Source organism: Lissotriton vulgaris, chromosome 4_1 (genome assembly GCF_964263255.1).
Source record: "Lissotriton vulgaris chromosome 4_1, aLisVul1.2, whole genome shotgun sequence".
Lineage (NCBI taxonomy): Eukaryota > Metazoa > Chordata > Amphibia > Caudata > Salamandridae > Lissotriton > Lissotriton vulgaris.
This window is the reverse complement of record NC_141691.1, coordinates 1,202,154,153-1,202,177,961: the sequence shown is the minus strand read 5'-3', so window position 1 is coordinate 1,202,177,961 and position 23,809 is coordinate 1,202,154,153. Positions and strand designations below refer to the sequence as shown.

The 23,809-nt window shown below is 45.9% G+C and overlaps 1 protein-coding gene across 1 annotated transcript in view; it reads left to right on the top strand.

Annotated features, from left to right (window-relative positions):
• The window catches only part of LOC147723040 (molybdenum cofactor sulfurase-like), a 577,064-nt gene that overhangs the window by 395,175 nt on the left and 158,080 nt on the right, over nucleotides 1–23,809 (top strand). Inside the window, exons 8-9 of the mRNA XM_086965413.1 lie at nucleotides 15,152–15,607; nucleotides 18,211–18,373. Of these exons, the coding sequence (XP_086821539.1) occupies nucleotides 15,152–15,607; nucleotides 18,211–18,373 (619 nt within the window). The remainder of the gene's footprint in view (nucleotides 1–15,151; nucleotides 15,608–18,210; nucleotides 18,374–23,809) is intronic.

The following is a 23,809-nucleotide window of genomic DNA, read 5'->3' as shown; positions in this document are numbered from 1 at the left end:
TGTTACCCTCCAAGAGCGGCTGTAGGTATGCCTTGGTAGTAGTGGACTACGCCACACGATTCCCTGAAGCTGTGCCTCTCCGTCAACCAACCACCCAGAACATAGCCAAAGCGCTCATTGCCATGTTTTCCAGGGTGGGGTTTCCCCGAGAGATTTTAACCGATCAAGGCACCCCCTTTGTCTCCTCCCTTATGCGCCAAGTCTGTTCCAAACTGGGGATTAAACAAATAAGAACTTCAGCATACCACCCCCAGACGGACGGCTTGGTGGAACGCTACAACGCCACGCTAAAGACCACCTTGAAAAAACTTTTGGGTCTCGAGAGCAAAAGGTGGGAGGAATTGCTTCCTTTGGCCCTCTTTGCCATCCGGTGCAAGGTCCAAAGTAGCACGGGTTATTCGCCCTACGAACTGCTCTATGGTCGGGCCCCCCGAACTCTTTTGGACATGGCTCGAGAGGCCTGGGAAGCCGAACCTGATCGGACCCGTCCTCTCCCCGAATACGTCAACAACCTGAAAACCCATTTAGGAGAGATCCGAGAGATTGTGAGACAGAACTTGCTGGCCGCTCAAACGTCTCAAAAGCAACAATACAACAAAGGAACCAAACTCCGATCCTTTGTTCCCGGGGATTTAGTCCTGTTGCTCCTCCCCTCCTCGGACCATAAGCTGCTAGGACAATGGCAGGGTCCATTCACCGTCACCAGACAAGTGACTTCCGTTACATACGAAGTCCAAACAGACGTCACCAGGGGGTACACCCAGATATACCATATCAACCTCCTAAAGAAATGGGAGGGTCCTCGTCCCGTCTTTACTGGTGTTAGCCCCCTCCCCTTTGAATGCTGCTTTGATACAGAGCTATCTGAGAGCAAGAAACAGGACCTCTGCCAGACCTTGTCCTCAGTACAAACCGTGTTTTCCTCCCTCCCAGGACACACTACAGTAGTGGAGCATGCCATCCATACAGAACCGGGGAAAATAGTCAGGCAGCGTCCGTACCGTGTCCCAGAAGCCCGAAGAGCTGTCATAAAAGAGGAAACCAATCAAATGTTAAAGATGGGCATCATTGAACCCTCCCGCAGTGACTGGAATTCGCCCATAGTCTTAGTACCAAAACCCGACGGTTCTACCAGATTTTGTATTGATTTTAGGGAGGTAAACAAGATCTCAGCCTTCGACTCATACCCCCTACCTCGTGTAGACGAGATGGTCGAACGCATCGGCAGGGCTCAGTATATAAGCACCCTCGACCTCTGCAAGGGATACTGGCAGATTCCCTTGAGAGCCGAGGATAAACACAAGACAGCATTTTCCACCCCAGAGGGCCTGTTCCAGTTTAAAGTTATGCCCTTTGGCCTTCATGGAGCCCCAGCAACATTCCAACGGGCCATGAATCAGGTTCTACAGCCCCACTCCCACTACTCGGGTGCTTACCTAGACGACATAGTCATCTATAGTGACACATGGGAGTAGCATCTGTCTCATGTACGAGCAATCGTAACCTCCCTAGGTGCCTCTGGCTTCACCATTAATCCCTCCAAGACCACGTTAGCTGCCCAAAGCGTGAAGTATCTAGGGTACCTGCTGGGGGAGGGGCATATCCGGCCACAAGACAGTAAGGTCAGGACCATCCAAGACATTCCCTTTCCCCAAACTCGTAAAGATCTCCGAGCGTTCCTGGGTATGCTGGGATATTACAGGAGATTTATACCTAACTTCTCCCATACTGCAGCCCCCCTGACGGATCTCTTAAAGAAAACAACGAAAACGGAAGAGATCCTCAAACAACCGACCCCCTTGTTGTTACAGGCCTTTCATCTCCTCAAACGTTCCCTGACATCGGAACCAGTACTGATGAGTCCGGACTATTCCAAGCCCTTTATATTGCAGACCGACGCGTCTGACCAGGGTTTGGGGGCGGTATTGTCTCAAAAAGATGAATCGGGGGCGGAAAAACCCGTTCTATATCTAAGCAGGAAGTTGTTTCCCCGTGAAACCAATTATTCAGTGGTAGAGAAAGAAGCACTCGCCATTAAGTGGGCGATAGAAAGCCTCCGGTATTACCTGGAGGGGCGGGAATTCATTCTATACACAGATCATGCCCCTCTAGAATGGATGGCACGTAACCGGGGTAACAATGATCGAGTACTCAGGTGGTTCCTCTCTCTCCAACCCTTTCGCTTCCGAACATTACATCGGAAAGGGCTGGAACAGGGTAACGCAGACTACCTCTCCCGGTATCCACCAAACCTGACCCCTACAAGAAACAATCCTAGGGAAAGGGGATGTGAAGGGTCAGAGCTTACCTCCAGGCCGCAGCGACCCCGTAGGAACGCCCATAGGGGCGACAACACTAACCTGCAGCCAAAACCGGCTACACCTCTCTCTGTCTCCCTGCAGGTACCGACAGCATCCCCGGAGCACAGCGGACCGGAAACGACCTGGATTGACCCCGGAAGTGCAACGGCCACTAAAGGACCAGAAGTGACCCCGCCTGACCCCGGAAGCCTTTCCTCAGAGACCCGAGTGGATGGTATAAAGGCCGGCAACACAGAGGTGGAGTGGTTCCCAGCGGTGGACTCGTGGCAGGAGTTGGCGAGACGCGAAGGACCGGCGGCGGAGGTTGTAGGAGAGAGGACGCGAGGAGAGAGCGGCGAAGAGGAAGAACTGTGGTGCGAGGATTGGTGGCACCCTCAGGAGGTGGCTGGAAAGCGGCCGTAACTCGGATGAGAGTTACGGCGGGGCACGTGATTAAACTGTTACCATTCTCCGTGTTTTCCCCGCCCTGTGTAATTAGTGTAAATAGTGTAAATCTTGTACAGATATCACGCGCACCCGCACTGTATATTATAGTCACCCCTACACGGTATGATACCTTCCACCCCCCCCCTCACGACAACCACTCTATCCCGAAGCCCGCCTATACTTTCCCTTCTTCCCCTACCCTATCGTCCTCCCTCACGGTCTATTTCCGACCCTACACTCCCGGTGCCGGTGACAGTCATCTGAGTTCCGTGAGCTTTGGAACTAACTGCCCTGTGTCTTTCTCCTTTACCTCCGAGGGACACCCCAACGCCCGCAACCAGGAAGGAGATCCCCCAGCCCGGCAGTGGAAGACCTACCTGTGTTCTCCTCATCGGACCCCCTCTCGAGGAACCGGAGCAGGACCAGCAAGGATTGTACCCGGACACCGTGCCCAAGGACTTGACTTACTCTGTATCTAATAAAGTCCTTGCTAACCATAGCGCACTACATTCGGCCTCCACGCCTGTTATTCCGGCCCGCACACCCCCACACCCCACAAGGACACTGCCCACACTGCCTGCCAAGCCTGCAACCCTGAGGGGGCTCCAGCACCTGGGTGACCCAAGTCCACTGAAACGCCTCTTCCCCGTTGAGTACCTAGAAGAAAGGTGGTGTGCAGCCGCCATTGGGGCCAGTGTGCAGACCCCTTCCTCCCTCCTATGATTTGTGAGAGGCGAGCAGTGGTGGGGGGCGCTCTGATTCCTGGTAGGCCAGGCCCCATTGAAATGCCCTCGCACTGCTGAGCACAGAGAAGAGAGTTGGTGTACAGCCGCCGTTACAACTGGTGTATGATCCCGGGAGCAGCCAATGAGGGGCGAGCCGGCAGGGCACTCCCTGAGCCACGAGGCGCCGTTTCTGAATATTGCATGCACCTGGGAGCCAGTGATTGTTGCTGGTGGCGCAACTTTGCTGCAGGAGATGCCTTGACCTGCCACCGGGGCCTATAATAATAGCAAAACAAAGTGGTGGGTCAGGCCCTGTGCCGGCTGGGCGCATCCCTCCCTAGTATCAGGTGGCTGAAATCTTTGTGTACTGGCCTGGCTTACTCAAATCGTTCTGGACTCACCCCCATGGACAAAACGATTTATCCCTTACTAAAGAACTTCCTTATCTCTTCAGAGCATCCTGTCTCCAAGTTTATTCTACAAGCCACGTTCAACAGAAATTACTTTGAAAGTTATGCCACGTGCCGTGGGGGGCTCTGCCTCGTGCCCCCTTCGGCCTTTGGGTTCTGCCATTTTCCAGTAGAGGTTCTGTTTGAATGACCTCTAGGATTCCTTTGTATCCTTCCTCACGGGATCCTACACTTCCTGATTATGCACCTATCAGCCCAGCAATTCATCCATACGTTAGTCTCCGGCTGAGGCTTCTTTTGTCCCTTTTGAGCTCTGCCTAAGTTGGACGTATTTTCAGCTAGCTACTTTTGTACATCATAGCTGACCAATTTACCTCCATCTGAAAATTGCCATACAGTGCGCCCTTGAACCCTATACAGTTTCAGTGACCACACAGCTCTGGTGTTCTTTGTCCCCTGTTGTGTCAAACATTTCTTGTTGGACTGCATCCGTTCTGTGCCCTGAAGGTGACGGCTAGTGCTCTAGCCTTTCACCGAAACGCCTGTCAGCCTTGAGCTTGACGGAAACTGCATGGTGTTATAAATGAAACAACACTCTAAAATGTGTCTTCCTAACTTGAAACCTACCAGTACATGTTTATGACCTGTGCACCTACACCTATTTAAATATTTTGGTTTACTATTTATCCTTTATCTCTTCCCAATGTTATTTTGAGCTACCTGACTTGGGTTCTAGCCAAATAATTTTGACACCCTCCTGTGTCTCCCTCTAAATGTTCTCCAAATTCCGTTTTCTGTCGCTTTTGTTCTGCAACCTTTTTAATTGTATGATTGTGTTAGAGAGCTAGTATCATGAATGGACTGATGGTGTGCCTGATAGTTTAGATAGTGCTTGGATGAAAGGAGTTTTATAGTTTTTGTGGTTTATCTTTTTTCAATGGGGAAGGTGTGTTTATTAATTGTAATTATATATTTGTATACTATTTTTGTTTATTGCTTTGGTTTGAATATGTACACATTTCTCTAAGTACTGTTCATATGCACTTCCTACCCAAAAGAAAACAGAGTCCTATCCCTTTGGTATTTGGCCCTACATATAAAGAATATTGCTTGGCTTTAATAAAGTATTGTTTTCTGTCCATCGTGCACCCACTTTTGTCTGTATACATTTAAATGTTACATTGATCATGCTATATGTTGTGTTATTTAGTGTTCCCCAGTTGAGAGACCCATCTCAGACTATACAGAAACGCTGTGTGCTCACACTTATTATTAGGCAGGTGACACTGTCCTCCTTCCTACCCGGAATGTTGTTGCTGTTTACTGCAGAAGCACCCAGACCGCCGGCCATGCTAGGCCTATCAGAACTGGCGTAATTGGCTAGATCTGCCTAGAGGGACTGCAGGCTTGAGGACACTCCGACCCCGCTCCATATTTCCTTGGCCTGATGGCAGGCAGTGCTTGACACCCATATAGGCCCTCGAGGCCCCCCTCCCTCCAGCACTCAGGTAGAGACCCAGGACCCTGCTGTGTAGACTGGGGGGGCACTGACATGGATGTGATGCCCTGAAGCGGATGTACTACAGCATTGGGAGTAACAACTATACATCACCATCTGTGGGGGGCCTCTCCTTGTGCAAACAAACCTCCTGTGCCCCTATACCCACGTTTGAAAGGCCTGTGCCTTAGGAAGTGAACAAGAAGCACTGCCCAGCACTGATCCAGTGCAATTGACATAGTGGAACACATTTGGCCGTTGTTACAGGCAACACCACAATATAGGGCGCCCCAAATGGAAAAGTGACTGACGCAAACACTACAAGTAAACAACAATTGGGTGATATGGACGTCCCCAACTAGCTAACTAAGTGTGTCCCACCCACTAATCTGAACGCACCTATGGAAAAAATGGATTTAATCCTGTAAGAGATGAGAAACTCGATAAAGTCAGTAGAGCAGAAAATTGGCGCCCTAACAACTGATTTTACTATCCTGAAGGCAGATGATGCCAAACTGACAGACACTGTAAAGGACCACAAACTTGCTGTAGCTAAGATCTTACCACAACTCAAGGAGCACGTAGTGTAGATAACACAACTGCAAAGCCAAGCGTCCAGGCACCAGCACAGAGTCGCTGACGCGGAGGGGAGAACCTGGCGGAACAATGTTCGAGTTATAGGTCTGCCAGAGTGCTGTAAAGGGCCTAATTTTTCTAAATGTATGGAACAATGGTTTCAAGACTAGGTGGAACCAGAAGTCCTATCCGCATTCTTCTGTGTGAAGAGGCGCACAGAATCCCCACCGGTAGGCCAACGGCTGGGGCTCCCCTGCGCCCCATGATTTCAAGAATACTAAACTTTAGGGATCAGGACATGCTATTGCAGAAAGCCATAGAAAATCTAAAATCTCTTATGAGAACCACCAGGTGTCTTTGTACCCAGATGACACCATGCTACGATAGCGCAGATCGACTCTATACCAAGAAGTCAAAAAGAAGCTCTAAGCCCTGGACATTAAGTATGCCGATCTGTTCCCAGCTCGATTAAAGTTCATGCATGAACAAAAACCACAATTTTTTTATACCCCAGAAGAAGCAAAAGAATGGATGGAGATCATGTTACCCCCGACGAAGTCTGGGCCCTACTCACAAAGCAAATCCCCAAACACTAAGAAGCACCCGGAATCGACAATCATGCTGCAACAAGCCAACCAATAAGCACAGAGACAGGAACCCTACGCTGGAACAAGCCCAGGATAGATCCACAGAAGCAATAGCAGCGGCAACCACATTCTGAAACTGCAACCATTACACAACTTCGGACCCCTCAGATGAGAACAGTGTCCACTCTGACTTTGGGAGTAGCCTGCCACTCTTTAGAACTGTGACACCTCAAACGTCTGATGGATTCCTGGGATGAGGTACCACCAGGTGGGATGGTCCAAAACTATGCAGTCAGAACACCATATCCGGTACTTGAAGACTTTCTGCAAATAGCAACACGCACATCCTTTCTCACATTTGTAGTGTACATACTGGAAAGCTCCCCTGGTCCGAGCCGAGATGAGCCCCTGAGGCACTCAATAGCCAGGGCAATGGAAATCACCCCTCACATGGTGAAAGCAACTAAGCACTTGTTCAATGTTTACACTGTTGTGTCTTTATTTTTGGCCAGCACGGTTCTAGTGCTGGACCGGGTATTCAAAGTTAAAGATAGGGATTTAAGGGAATCTGGACCACCCCACATGGCACGCTATTGATCACATACTCTACCACACCCAGTGAGTAAGTATAACAAACACAAAAACAAGACCACATGCAGGGTGCCTATAATATAATTACCTGGAACATGCAGAACTGGGGTCCATAGATAAACACCATAGAATACACGTGCAACTGAACCAGTGTTCATGCAGGAGTCACATCTTGTTGAGGGGGAAGTAAGTAAATTGCAGAAAAGGGGGGAGGCCAGGTATTCTCCACATCATACTCAGCATTTGCCAGTGGGGCAACAATTTGGATCAGAAACGGTGTCCTGTTTAGGGCAATAGAGCAGCGAGCTGACCCATCCGGGAGATATATACTAGTGCATGGCAAATTAGATGGCACACAGGTAGTGCTGGGAAGCATATACGCCCCGAATTTTGATCAAGATAAGTTCCTCATGGGTCTCATATCCGATTTAGGAAGGTGGGCTGATCACCCGTTGATATTGGGTGGGGATTACAATGCTGTCATAGACATAAACTTAGACCGATCCCATCCCCCACTTCAAAGAGCAGGGTCTATAAAACAGGATGAAGCACTACGTACATGGGCGAGCAAATGGGCACTAGGGGATGTGTGGCACCTGAAAAATCCGACCAATAGAGAATACTTGTTCTTCTCTCCCACGTATCACCTCCATAAAAGGATAGATAGAATACTCTGCTCGGCCCCTCTCACTGCATAGGTCACATGCACCACATTTTTGGGTAAGACCTTTTTGGATCACAACCTCTTAGAGATCACCCTAACCTGGGTCTGGATCCCTAGCCCAACCCCCACTTGGAAATCATGGCCACAAATGCTGGAAGACTCTGTTTTCCAAAGCACACTAGCAGAGGGTATCACAAGCTACTCCACGGAAAATGCTGGTACGGTGTCCACACACCACATAGAGTGGGACACGTTCAAATCAGTGTAAGGGGCATAGCCAGAAGTACGATTGCTGGAGCCAGACAAGAAATACATAACAATCTTAAAGTAGTAGAGAACAACATGTCTAAACTAGAGCAGGAAGCAATAGGTGATCCAGCAAAAGCAGCGCCCCTACAGGAGGCCTGTATAAAACATGCTTAAGTGAAGGAAACCCTCAGAACAATAGATAACAAAGCATACACCCAAACAAAACACACCAGAGCAGATAAGACAGGTACACTCCTGGCGTGTATAATAAGAGACACACCCTCTTTTGTACAAATATGTGAAGTTGGCCACACTAGGAGGGGACACAGTGCACACACAGCAGGAAAGAAATGAGGCCTTCTATGTATATCATTAATCACTTCATCAACACCCCCCGCACATAGTGAATGACTTATTCAGTATAGTCTTAGATAGCCTAACATTCCCCCAGCTGAGCCGTAGAGTAAGAAACCCTATCCGGCCCCATTACTAAAATAGAGATAAAGGAGGCTATCCGGGACTTGTCGCAAAACAAGGCCCCGGGCCTGGACAGCCTACAGAAATAATTTTTTGATTCTTTCTCATCTGCCCGTATCTCACACCTAGAACAACTATACAAATCTGCAATAGACACGGGATCACTACCCTCAACCACAATGCAGGGCTAAGTGGTCTCTCTGCCTAATCCGGGCTAATTGGCAACTGACATCTCAGGATACTGACCTCAATCACTCCTTACTACCAAATACAAAATGTTAAGCAAAATTCTGGCACAACGCCTACTCCCATGTTTACACAAATTAATCCACTCAGACCAATGTAGCTTTGTATCAGCACGTAGTACATCACAAAATATTAGGAGACTTTACCATGTAGTGGCATCCATCCCTATAGACCTACACAATTCTAGCTGCATCCCGCTAGACTTGAGACAAGCATTGGACAGCCTCAGATGGGACTATATGGGCAGGACCCTGGTAAAATTTGGCATATCCCCAATATACATGAAGTGAGTGCAGCTCCTATATTCAGCTCCTAAGGCAAGGGCCCACGCTGGTAGTCACATCTCACGCGCATATCCAGTTGGCAGAGGCACACGACAGGGATGCCCCCTATCGCCGTTATTGTTTGTACTAGCATTAGTACCCTTGGCCATTAAGTTGAGGTCATCTGCTGAACAAATGGGCATCATGCTGGGTAACACCACACATGTGATGTCTGCCTTTGCAAACGAAATAATTATTTGTGCGAAAAACCTGATTAATGCCCTAGAGCCGGTTCCAGAGTTTTTCTCGCAATTTGCAAAGATCTCGGGCCTTACTATAAATGAGACAAAGTCCCAAGCCTCTTTCTTCAGCCATGGAGAATGACCAGACGAGATACAATTTGGGCAATTATCCCTAGCTGTAGCGCAGCACACATTCAAATATCTAGGAATCCAAATAGCCCACTAGACCTAATAGAGGGTAATCCTTGAGGGCACTAAGATTGCAGACAGCCTTCTGGACGTTGCTACCCTTGTCTGTGATGGGGAGATTGGCTATATCAAAAATGGTGGTCCTCCCTCGGCTTTTATATTTCTTTACGAATATGCCAGTATTAATTCCCACCCCTGTTTTTAAATCACTAGAAACTATGCTATCTGAATTGATCTGGGGAACTGTCTGCCAAATGATAGAGCCAGCTCAACTGCAACTAGACACGGACAATGGAGGACTGGGTGCACCTGATTTTCGAGCCTACTGTTATGCGAGACAACTTCAATGGCTGTCGTACTGGCTTGTGGGCCGCAATCTGCATCTGCATGAACTAGGCTACACAGTCTGAAACATCAGCCAAGGCACTCTGCACACGCTACTGCTATCCTGGGCCACGATATCACATGTTTCCCTGACATTATTACATATGGCGCTCGCATACTGTAGAAAGACTCTGCAATATAGGTACAAGTGTCCCCCGTATGCAGATAATATACCACTCCTTGGGATTTCCATGACCATGGGCCTAATCACCAAACACAGAATAAATGCGTGGTTAGATGGTGGGGTCACCACAGGGGGAGTGCTGTTTAGCGATGGAGCCCTAATGGATCGTGAGAACTTTACTGGGGAAAACAGGGTACCTTGTAACCTATATTTAACAAATGCAGCAATACTCCACTACACCAATAATTATTAGGCTCTGCTTAGGGTGGAACCCCAACCCATGCACTGGTAAAGGCACTTTATTTAATGGGGACAGGGCGCCATTTTACAAAATGACTGTATAGAAGCATTCAATCCCAATACAGGGTCTCCTCTTACTAATGTGCGCAACAAGTGGGTTGAGGATCTTGAGAAAGATCTGACTGACAATGAATGGATGGGGATATTAGAATACCCAAAAAAGGTGTCTCACAATGCCAAATTCAAATACATCATATTCATGATATTACATTGAACCTATCTCACTCCGCACCGCCTGCAACCAATGTTTCCCGATACAAAACACTATTGCCCTAGATGCAAAATGGGAGAAGCTGATCTTCTCCATTTGCTATGGTCGTGCCCAATGAATACTGAATTTTGGAACAAGATAAACACCAGCATTAGATCAGCAACAGGCCTACCCATGTGAGAAAGAGCTGGCAGCTGCCCTGGGGGTACGATACAACGCTCAAAAACACTGAAAGTAAAAATACGCTTCACTCACATAGTGCTGCTAATAGCGAAACTCTGCATAACAATGTAACGGAAGTCTGCCAGGTCCCCAAATGAATACACTCGGCACGGGGAAGAGGTGCGATGGGGAGCTACAGAAAGCGCAGCTAAAAGATGAGAAGAAGCTCAGGCCTACGTTAACGGACGATCTCCATAGAATGGGGCCTTATAATGGAAGCATTAAAATCACTTGAGACTACACTTGTCCCCATATCTCAAGAGGAGTTGGTATAAATGGTAGACCAGTCCCTGCCCACACATAATAGAACAACACAAAGCATAGTAATATAGTGCATCAGTTCCCCACAAACATGGGCTGCCCTTACAAGAAATACTGGGGGCAATAGGATGAACTCAGATGACAATGGCATGCATTGGGGTGGTTCCAATAGTGGGGGGAGAGTTGGGAGGGGTAGTTAAATAAGTTTTAGGAACAATGTTAATAAACTTGCATATGAATCTAGTCATTTTGTTGCAATTACAATCAAGCTACTTCTTCAGCGCATGATGTGCAATAGGATTGCTGTGATTCAGCGAATCGAAGTCAGGACTAAAGTCTAAATGCAAATGTACTACACACCACTGTAATATATAGTCTATGGACTTGTGTCTGCATAAGATATAATGTTTTGTATAATATGAAAAAAATTGGAAAACCAAATAAAATGTGTTTAAAAAAAACATAACTTGTTCAATGGAAGGATTTCACATTTATAAACATTTGATATATAACCAGACACAGATGCAAACAACTCTACTTCAGATAAGAAAGCCTGCAGAGACGATTGTGGTTGTGATAAAAAGAGTAGAATATAATTTGCATAAACAGATAATGTTAATTGGTTAGACCCCTACTTAAAACCTGTAATTTGAGAATTTGAACAAATTCTTATCAAGAAAGTTTCAAAGGCATGTGTAAAGAGAAGTGGTGAAAGAGGACAATCTTGTCGTACCCCACAATGTAAAGGAAAATACTGTGAAATAAGATAATTTGATAGTATGGAGAAAACTGCAGAATAGTATAATAAAGAAATATAATTTATAAAATTATGACCAAAACCAAACTAGGACATTGTAGAGAAAATAAAGGGACAACCAACACTCACACCCAGTCAACGGATCTGGGTTTAATCCATCACCGTTCTTTAACCCACTCTGCCACCCCAGTTCAGACATGGCCATATGCAAATCAGTCTGACCCTGTGCCTCCTGGGAACAGTCCAGCCCGAACTGCCAAGCCATGCCTTCCCTGGACCGGAAACAAGCTTCCTAGGACCGGTTGCTGGCATTACAGCCGTCTTCAGCCAGGCTTGCTTCATTCCAGTGGCAAAGTGAGCCAGGGACTCACGTCTGAGCATACCCTGGCAACTTATGGTGAACAAAGCGGTACAAAAGGGGTTGGTGATGGACGGAGCATCTGAACCAATCAAACACTCACACTCAGTCAACAGATCTGGGTTTAATCCATCACTGTTCTTTAGCCCACTCTGCCACCCCAGTTCAGACATGGCCATATGCAAATCAGTCTGACCCTGTGCCTCATGGGAACAGTCCAGCCCGAACTGACAATCCATGCCTTCCCTGGACCAGAAACAAGCTTCCTAGGACTGGTTTCTGGCATTACAGCCGTTTTCAGCCAGGCTTGCTTGAATCCAGTGGCAAAGTGAGCAGGGGACTCGCGTCTGAGAATACCCTGCCAACTTATGGCATACAAAGCGGTACAAAAGGGGGTGGTGATGGACGGAGCATCTGAACCAATCAAACGCTCACACCCAGTCAACAGATCTGAGTTTAATCCATTACCGTTCTTTAGCCCACTCTGCCACCCCAGTTCAGACTTGGCCATATACAAATCAGTCTGACCCTGTCCCTCATGGGAACAGTCAAGCACGAACTGCCAAGCCATGCCTTCCCTGGACCGGAAACAAGCTTCCTAGGACCCGTTTCTGGCATTACAGCCGTCTTCTGCCAGGTTTGCTTGAAACCAGTGGCAAAGAGAGCAAGGGACTCACGTCTGAGCATACCCTGCCAACTTTTGGCGAACAAACCGGTACAAAAGGGGGTGGTGATGGACAGAGCATCTGAACCAATCAAACACTCACAGCCAGTCAACAGATCTGGCTTTAATCCATCACCGTTCTGGAAAGGCGGGATTTTTGATCTCCTATCTGATTACTCTTGATCTAAATCCCCACTTAGGTCGACTGAATCTTTGTTGCCTGTCATAGAGGAAAGGAAACAATCTACTACCAGGTTAATCAACCCAATGATTGATACGACTCTGAAGAACCACTTACCACGAATCAGTTTTAAAGATTTATTATAAAGCCAAAGATAATTGAAGATACAAGCATATCAATATAAGGTTCAAAAGGTATACTGGCACCAATACAAACATGAATTCTCTGAACGATCTTAGTTGGCAGAAAAATACAACTAAAGCCAATTCAAAAATTAACAGGTTTGCAAGAATTGACACAAGATGTAACTGGAGCGTCATTTACAAAAAGAAAAGAATCAGGTTAGACTGTCCCTACACTGGACTAAGTGACATCCCTACTTAACAGAATCTTATGCTAAAAAGGTGTCAGCAGTGGTGACTTCCAAAGAAGTTCACTCACTTTCCCTTAGTCTCTGATGTAATTCTGTGCATTGGAGTAGTGCCCTCTCTGCCTACCCATCCGCTCTCTAAGGGTCCTCAGGCCATATGCTCTAACTCCACCCCAGGATGCTGTCCCTAATACAAAATCACAAGCATTGTTGAAAAACCCCTCAGAGACGCCCCTCACGTACACATTTCACGTGGTTTCGATTCTGGTTTCTTCCATACTGATACTCCTCTGGGCCTCTTGTTAGCGTTGACCTTGCTTCCCAGGCTTCTTCTCCGCTCGCCGGTACCCCCCATTACATTCTTGGAACCTCCTCCAGGCCTGTGCCTGTCTCCCCGTACAGAGCTCTATTCATCACTCTCTTGATTGGAACCCCCTCACACCTGCAAACAGACACCCATGAATAGGGCCCCAAATTCCAACCTCCAGTTATCTGTTTTTAGGTCATAAAACTTCGAATAAGAATGACAATTTATGCTTAACGAGACTCAATTCTAACTAACACGTGCAGATCAAAGAAGCAACTTTATCTTTCCGGCCTACTAAATTACTTTGGAAGAGGCCTGCACTCTGTGAACCTTTATTTCTTAAACTAAACTAATATGATTCTACTTAATACACTTTGATTATATGAAACACTTCTACAAACATGATTTCTAACGCATGATCAATAATATTCTAAAATAGCAATAAAAGTAATAATCCGTTGAATGTGAACTGCAAAAGCATGTTTTCGTTCTTCACACATTCCCATGAGGCCTGCATTTCTACGTTTAGCAGCATTGCATTTTCTTCTGCAACAGTCACATAACATGGAGTCTTAACAGCACTCTGACATTGTCTAAACATTATTACATTAGCTTCACACTCTATAATATGCTCTCTACATTGATTAAACACTCGTAAGTATATGTAATTCTTATGTATTTTCAACACTTCTACGTGCTTTAACTATTTCATGCATCTAACTAGTAAATATGGTGCACTGATACATTTTTCTCAGTTTTGCGCTCTCTCAGTTCTTTAGCCCTCTCTTCCACCCCAGTTCAGACATGGTCATATGCAAATCAGTCTGACCCTTTGCCTCATGGGAACAGTCAGGCACGAACTGCCAAGCCATGCCTTCCTTGGACCGGAAACAATATACATAAAATCCAGTATTTGGGAATAATGCCAGAATTCGCCTGGGCCAATGTGTTACCACAACTATGTATGAGTCAGCAGTGACTGACATCACTAACTATCAGAACATTTACTGCCCTCGAATGACAATCCTGTTCCTCCCAAATTTAAAGCAGGGGAGCATTACGTAATTCACAAAATATTGGCTGCTTAATTGTGCAAGAGAAGAACGCACTCGGTCCAGTCATTTGCAATTAATTATTTTGTTTTCTGGTACAAATGGCTCTTCGTTCAAATTTATTTAAATATACATACACATGCTGCACATTAAAAGTTAAAGTACAAATACATTGATTGACACATAAAATCACAGTTCCGACAATAGAAACATATAAAAGCATAATAAAAGAAGCGCATAAGCCACCTTTCGTGGGTATTAACTGGCATGTTTTAAATGTTCTTCCTGCTATGAAAACGTAATTTTTCTGTTTATCGTCCAATTTAGGAAACCATAAATTTCATTTGTTGGCAAATATTTTGTCATTAGGCATTGTTTTGCTCACTTGATGCAATGCAGAGTTAAGAGAAGGCCATATAAGCAATTTGTAAAGAAGCCCACAACAGATGCATCCTCGTGCTTAACGGCTAATTGTTCTTTTCTTTTCTCCCAAAAGGCTGGGCACATTTGTGGAGACGACATGGATGTGATTGATGGACGTCCTACTGGCTCTGTAAGAATGTCATTTGGCTACATGTCCACTTTTGAAGATGCTCAGACTTTTCTCAAATTCATCATAGACACTTTTATCAAGCGTTCATCTCAGCTGAACCCTCATGCTGGCCATCCAACTACCACAGAGCATGCCATACCAGGCTTGCTCTCCCCGGTCACTGACAGATCTTTCAAGGAAATACTCAAAAATGCAAAACCTTGTAGTGATCCCATTTCCTCACATAATGGTGCCTGGAAAAATTCCATTCTGGACCGGAACAACAACTTAAATGTGCAGCCTAGCAAGCAAGCTGTGTCTGACACACCAGCAACAACAACAGCAACAAAAGAGGGTGCCACACCCATCACGCTTACTCATATTTACATCTATCCAATCGCATCCTGTGCAGCACTGGAGGTAAGGCATTATGAGGTGTTTTGTCATTTATTTTGTTTGTGTTTAGGGCCACCTACAACTTCAGTAATACCATCGATGGACGACACCCTTTCAAAAGAAATTCCACAAAAATGTTCAATTATTTTTTTAATGTCCAGCTATATAATCATTTTGTTTAATACATTTGAAAAGCTGGGCCGTGCCCTGCATACCACAAAGCATGTGTAATCATTTTACAGAATGGTTGTGAGTGCATCCTAACACTTTACACATGATGGAAAAGGAACACAATTAGAACAAAATATTAACTAATACAAAATCATGCATTTTTCAAACATACGATATGCTTCATATGCGTAAACTCAGCCATTTATTTCATAAATAAATCAGGAGATGCAATCACTTGATCACCTGTATTCGTAGAAACTGCTCTGCATATTTAATAAACTAAATCTGAATTTGCAAGCTTGAGACTTGCTTTCTGGGTCAAGGTGGAGAATGTAGAAGCAATGCATAATTTGTGGGAGGTGATTTTACTTGCATGTGTATTCTTGTGTGTAAGTGTTTGCATGTGTATTTTTCTGCACTTGCAACTTTTTACATTTAGGAGTGTGTGCGTGTTAAAGATCTCAGGCCACAAGCCGGTGGTTACAGATGGAGCAGAGTACCCATTTCAGTGTAAAAAGATGGGGAACAAACAGGGCTTTAAGTGGGCCAGCAGTTTTTTGAAGGGGGTCTCAAAAACGGGTCTCTATCGGGCTCTCTTTTGTGCCCCGGCACAGGCGGCCCATTTTTTTCCGCACTGAAGTGACAGCAGGCACATCGATGCACGCTGCCCACACTACTGACTTTTCACTAGTGGAGAAGTTACTGCATGATGTCATACCAGGTGAGCGTTGTAGGGGAAGGGAATCCTTTAAAGAGAGTCATTTTCTCTCTGGATTTCCCTTCTCTTTTTAAAACTCAGGAGCAACAACATTGTCGTGGTGTCACCAGGGCTTTAAATGGAAGCTTTTTCAATATTATATACAAGCCATAGTTGCTGCTTATTTATCTTATGCAACTAACAACCATTGACAAAGCCACTAGTCCTGACGTGTTGTAGGTATGATGTTACTGGTTGTACCATATATCTGGATGAAAGGACAGAAATAGCTAAATTTGCCGGGCAGAACACAGATTTTTAGCTTACATGTTTTTAAGCCACAGCTTTAATTTCATTTGCCACCCCCCTTTGAGAGACCACCCAGTTTTTTCATCCCACTTAAAACCCTGGGAACAAATATATAGAAAGGAACATTTAAACATAACACATGAGATATGCATACTTCTATTAGTTCTGAATTCCCTAATAAGCAAGTTACCCCTGATTTCAAAACATGTTAACAATGTGAGTTTACAAAAACAAGTTAAAATAACGTGAAAGTAATGTCATGCAGTTGTAGATTTGTTGTGCTTTGGAAAGTAATTTGTTGGTTGTGCAAGCAGAGGCAAACCATTGTTGACAGGAAAGGTAATGATGTATTAATGGAAATCAAACTAACACTCTTTTCGAATTTTGGAAGGATCCTTCTAAGGGTGCTGGTTTGAACTGCAGAGCACAGAGTAGGGAAGGCATAACTTGCTTTCATCTGGTATGGTTTCAAGTTATAAGGTCAATATGAGTCCTCTCACAAGGGTTTCCATTGACCTTGGTTTGATCCGTCCCTGTCGTGAGCACTAGTCCAAGCCACACATGTGGCACAGAGTTTTTAGGCCCAGATCTCTGTACTGGGGTGAATGTATGACATTGTTCTGCATTCTGTCCTACAATTGTTCATTTTACAGTTTCTATTGGCACAAGTGGGGTAACACAGGGTGGTAGGCATTTTGTGTATTCCTGGAGATTCTGGAAGTTTCCATCACAGATATATAAGGAAAATGTTTGATTTCAGATAAAGTTGGAGTTTTGCAGAGCATTGTGGATAAGAAAACGTCATGGGATCCACATATGACCCACCACCCTAGAATTCCCTGGTTGTATAGTTTTCAAAAAATTCTGAGGTTTATAGTCTTGCATGGGTGGAACCACAGCATGGCCCCAAATACCGCAGCTACCCCGATTGAAAATCTCTCAAAGTAGCGCTTTAGGGCCTTTTGTGTTGTTGTCTCGCGGCCCACCCACAAGTGGGGTATTGTTCTTATTGGGGGACAGCTGGCAACTCCACAGATTCCAGAGCCATTCATCACAGAAATGTGAAATTGAATATTATTTGTATTACTTTTTGGACTTAATCCTGATGTTTGGCATTTATTTATCAAGCGTTAATTGTCTACAGAGATTTGCAGGCATTTACTTACTTTTTGAGACCTATAGCAGAGGTCAGTGAGCATTTGCCTGTTTGAACCTTCAAAATATGATGTTTTACTTCATGAAAATCTTTTAGAAAGCTGAAAACTATATATAGTTTGATCAAGGAAGTGTCAACCAATTGTCTTTTATTTTTTAAAGACATCTTTTAAAAAAAGAAATTGTGTATCCTTTTTTTTATACTTTCTTTTGTTATGAATATGTATTTTATTAAATATAATGATAGTTATGGATTCATTTTCACTGTCTGGCTGATTTTTCTGTACCTCATCAGGTGTCGGAGTGGCCCGTTGGAAGTCTGGGGTTGTTGTATGACCGTAATTGGATGATCGTGAACCCATTTGGAGTTTGTCTTAGTCAAAAGCAAGAACCTAGACTGAGTCAAATATCCCCTTCAATTGACCTTGCACGTGGAATTATGGTTATCAAGGCAGAAGGTTAGTTAACAACCACTTTGTATTATTTTGTTAATTCTATCATCTTTGTATTAAATATTTGTCTGACGAAAATTACATATTAGCTTTACAAGTGGAACTGTGTTTGCGTTACTTTGTTAAGGAAGCAGGCCTAGAGTGGATTAACTATCCTTGAGCCATATTATGAGGACGTTTTCTGTACTGTATCAAAGCACATGTGGCCTGTGGCTGGCCAACCATTCATGCTCACTTAGCATGCTCCCCACCCATACAGCATTACAGCCTGGGTGAAGAACATGCCGAGGCTCCCTGTCCCCATCTGAGTGCCATGGTTTAGCACTCAGACCAATCCCAACACTGCAATGCAGCATTGTGATTGTCTCAGGGAAGAGTCAGCCTGGGTGCTTCCTGTACCTTGTTCCGGCCACAGGAGAGATGCGATGAGGAGTACGCAGAAAGAGGTAACAAATGTATTTTTTATTTTATTTACACCCCTTAACCTCCTGTCCGCCTCGCCGCCATACCTCCCCACCCTACCCTACCCCATCCCTCCACCACCAGTCCATGCTGGCCTCCAATGCCTTTGAGTCCAGGGCCGATTAATATATGTGAAATATGGATGATGCAGACAGCGCTCATCACTTTCTGCAGGGTGAACCACTCTTTCGTGTTACGCCACTGGCCTGTGCACTTCTTTGTGGTGTTTTGAGCTCATAACTGTACTCAAAATATTTCCGAAGTAGTGCACATTTTTCTGGCAGCACACACAGCTCGAAAACACAAAGAGGCAATTATTGCCCATGTCATCGAGCTCTGCTATCTGCAAAATAAGCATTAGCAGAAGATATTTTGAGTTAATGTATGTGCTTACGATGCCCCAAAAAGCGTGCTAACTTTTTATGTGCTGGAGAAGCATAGAAAATATCATCATGATATGGCCTCTGTTGTAGACTGCACAGGAATCTAGTGAAATCCCCATCCTACCGTGTTTATAACTAGATAAGTGAGTCTCACAGAGTAGCCGGCTACAAGCCATTCAGATATTGATTGGTCAAGCCCTTTTGGTAGACCCCTGTAAGATAATATAACACACCGTCCTCATGCATACCATAAGAACAATGTTGCAGGATCATACAATAAATGCAGACCGCACAAATAAAACAGTCCTACCAGTAAAGTGTGCATTTGTTAATTTACCAACAGATGAAAAAAGTGAACATACAAATATTCTTGTTAGCAAATGACATCATTCAAAACTCATTAAGAGAAATTCTCCAACATTCACTATTTCCCGAAGTAGCCACCCATACAGTGCTCTCTGATTATCTTGGTGTGAAGGTGCAGTACCCGCAGTTGCACAATAAAGAGAAGGGGCACAGAAGGTGTCACAAAATGGCCTCTGATATGAGAACGTAAGTTGCTGCACCACATTGGACAGGGCCAATAAATGGGTCTACTAACAGTTGAAATAATTAGGACAGTCAGGTCTAGTTCTCTGTTAAAAGAAATCTGCACTTGCAAAACACCACACATGAGCAGCATGCCTACTCACTTTTGTAAAGATATGGCTGGGATTCGGGTAGATTGAATTGAGTAGAAGTAGTATTGCACCGCCTTGTTTTTAAAACGGTGTCTTGGATCACTATAGCTGCACCATTGCTGGGTAATTTCTTTGCCTGCCATGCGAGAAATAGTGTTTGTAGCAAAACTAAATCTTTCAGAAGTGATAACCGATTATTGGCGGAACCCCCCACATAAAACCGTCCACTGGTATACATATCCAGACAGACAAAGCTGGTTTAGGAATTAAATCTCTCAATCATCTCAGGCGCTAACGAAGAAGCAAACAAGATGGAGGAGGCAAAGATGTAAGTGGCTTTTAAGCTGAAGAGAAAACCATTGATGAGTAAGATAACGTTCAATAGAGTATGGGTGGAAGGAAACTAGTCTTTAAATGATCACTCAACAAAAACTCCTGCATCCTGCCCACCATTCAAACAGCAAACATGACATAACATGAGCCAATCTCTGAGTGAAAGAACAATCACTTTTTCAGAAAACACGATATGTGCCTAGAAAGCCGATGTGATGCCACTCTCATCACATTAGATAAGGAACTAATGGTGGCCTGGCTCGAGTCTTACTTCCTAGTTTTTAAAATGTACTTTTATGTATTATGGATGACTTAAAACATACTACTGGCTGAAGGTAACCATTAGTAAGGGTTCAAATTAGTTTGTCAGCCCCCCCAAGACACAGTGGCTCAATACAGGCTCCTCAACCTTGTAATGATAGCTGGAGGTCAGTGCATTCCCTTCTGAAGTGTGTGCTGGGCTGGGGCAGCACTACTCAATGTCTTTGAATGCCCCCTCTAAAGTATCTCTCTCTGAATTGCACATGGCCAAATGAGAATGCACATTCCTCCTTGTCAATGCCAGCTCCAAGACGCTTATAATAAATAATGTAACCTTCCGTTTATGTCTACTGGTATGCTCAGGGACTGCCATTATATTTCTGATGCATCCCAGAGCAGCTCAAGAGCCATATCAACTAATGATGGATTGTACCATAATAGAGAGTCATTCATTTCTGTGGTGATTAGGTTTGATAGCTACAGCTTTAGCTACTGTGAAATCATTTGTCATCAATAATTGGTACAAATGAAGGCAAGGTTAGCCCGTTCACCCATTGCTTTTTGTAAGAGTTTTTCAAGGGGGCGAAGTCTGGTCGTCATTAGAGATGGCCGGCTGAGCCTCAATCTCTCCAAAGCCAGGAGGGGGCCACAGAGCTGGAATTGAGCAGCATCCAGAATCCCTGGTGAAGGAGGGGGCCCGTGGATCAATGGTGACTTGATTCGGTGCCCAGCAACCCCAATCCTGTGCTTTGATGATCAGGAGCAGGTGACTGCAGTTCAGGGCTGGCTCCTACAGTCCTGTGCATCTTAGCAGCCCTGCAAGTTGTAGCACCAAGCCAAGGGAGGAGCTAGCACCCTCCACATCTCCAGCATTGGGGGGTTGAGGGTCCTGAGCATATTCACGTCTAACATGTCTACACCACATCAAACTGAACTGTGGGCGCCTCTTGACCTGAGAGGCTTCACTGAACCGGGCTTGCTGCCTATCCGGGCCCACTAGGCACAGTGCAGCCGATCCCAGATGATGGCCGACCTTTGGGAGAACAGCCAGAGCCCATGACTCAGTGACCAGCGCATGGTTGGGAGGCACCATTTCCATCAAGCACCTCCTTCCCCCTGCACTATTTCCTCACCACTCCCCTGATAGTGGGCCTGCACACCCTGGCTACATGCTTTCATTTCTGCAAGCCTGCGTGACTGGCTTGCGGGGCCTGCACACCGGCCCGCAGTGAGAAACAATCCCTTTGTGACCACCCATCCTCCCCTCCAGACCTGCAACCTGGGGCCCCATGTGACGAGAGACTTCTTGGAGGAACCGGTGCCAAAGTGCAGAACAGCGGATTACCGGATGAACTTGGGGAGGTCTGATATGACGTCCCCCGTATCGGTGGAACGTCTGATTACTGGGTGTGTTGCCCTTCTCCCCTCTGCCTGCCATCTACAGTGCTTTGAGGACCTAATCAACTCCAGCGGGACCTCCTGAGATTTGTACATCTGAGAAGTATTTTGTCCAGATTCCTAGGGGAGACTGTGGGTCAGGTCGTAGCTTCTGAGATGCACCCCGCTGGGAGTGGCTGCACCAATTAGTGCATGAGCCCCTGAGCAGGGACAGCCTGGGTACCTGGATATCTGTCATCAATTCCCTGTGGTGTTTGCCAGCACCATTTCCTGGTGACCTTGACAGAGTGTTCAGAGGATTGGTGGGAGCAGGCTGGGAGCAGATTGGCCATGGCCTGGACCTTTGGAGGCTGCTTGGTCCTCACTTCATACCTATTGGGTCTTCAGCTTCCCCCCTCCCCGGCCAGAGTGGCTGCACGCCAGGGAAGAGCATAAACATTTGGGGGTGCCTCCTCCCCTTCATCTTCTTTCTGGACCCTGAGGTCCTCACCATATGTGCGGAAGCATTTGTGGGACTTGCAGGCCTGACTCCTCTTAATCTTCTCTCCTTGTCTCATCATTGCTTCCTTGCTGACCTCTATCTGGCCTGGAGGGATGGGCTCCAGGCTGGTTACCTGCTGCTGGCACACACTTCTTTCCTCCGCCCTTTACTGTCTGGCCATGGCATCCTAGAAGCCGACAAGGCAACTGCTCTTCACAGAGGTTGTCCTCCAGGACAAATTGCCGCCCTCTCAGGTGGGCCCCTCGGAGGCTACATTTGACTTGAACCTCAAGGAAATCATGGCAGTGAGCACAGGCTGGAGGCCATTTCCACGAAGATGACCCACCTCAAGGTAGAAATGAAATCCATCCGGGTAGATATTACGGGCTTCCATGACAAGGTAAAGGAATTGGATAATTGCTTGTCTTTCTTGGAAGCCAGAATTTATCTCATTCCGGAAAGGGACCGGAAACTCAGGGTCTTATGTGACAAGATCACGACCTTGAGGATCAATGCAGAGAAGACAATATCTGTCTCTTTGGTATTCTGGAGAAGGCAGAGGCACTGACGTACGGGACTTTATCACCCCGCTGGAGATGCAGTGTGTCCGGAAAATCTGGCTACACCAGTCCCAGGCATCGTTGTGAGAAAGGCCAATCAGTGTTTGTTTTCTCCGACAAGATTAGGCCTGGCAGATTGGTACAGCAGTGCAGTCACATTGGCCCTATGATTTTGAAAGTCACGAGATACAAATTGTGGCTGAGTTTTCCAGAGAAACGAATGAGATACTTATTGCCTTTTTGTTCCTCAGGCCACAACTATTCATGTGGGATATAAAGTGTGGCCTCTTTGAGCCAGCACGCATGTTGATCACAATAGATGGCAAATCCAAAGACTTGTATGATTCATAGGCATTACAGTCCTTCTTGGATGGTCTGTTTGACGGGCCATGGATACAGCCCCAATCTCCTCCACCCCTTCCATTGCGGCCCTGAGTTCCCTGCCACCAGGTACTGAGGACATGCTGCTCCAGGGCCCAGACACCAGGAGTGATAGGGAGAAGGTGATCAAGGCTGTGGTGGACCTGATTCAGGACGGGGTGGTGAAAAGACCAGTTTTCCACTGAAGTCGGGCCACCTAATGATTGATGAGCCCAGGGACTATTGTTGCAGACCCCTTGAGCCTTCAAGCCTGTAGGCTGAGTATGGCATGTCTGATCACAGTTGATGGCTTATTGTTTGATGTTTGGGGTTCCCAATCCACTATTCCCAGCTTGCCTGGGTACTGCCCCAGGCTCACTTGGTTGCTTGCTGATTGCTTTCTGAAGCAGGTATAGTCTCAACCCCCTGGAGGGGTTCCCCTACTTCTGGCCCTCCCTTCCAGTTGTCCTTTCCACTGTGGGATCTTTACATGGCCCGTTCTGGGGGTGTGTGGGAGGAGGGCG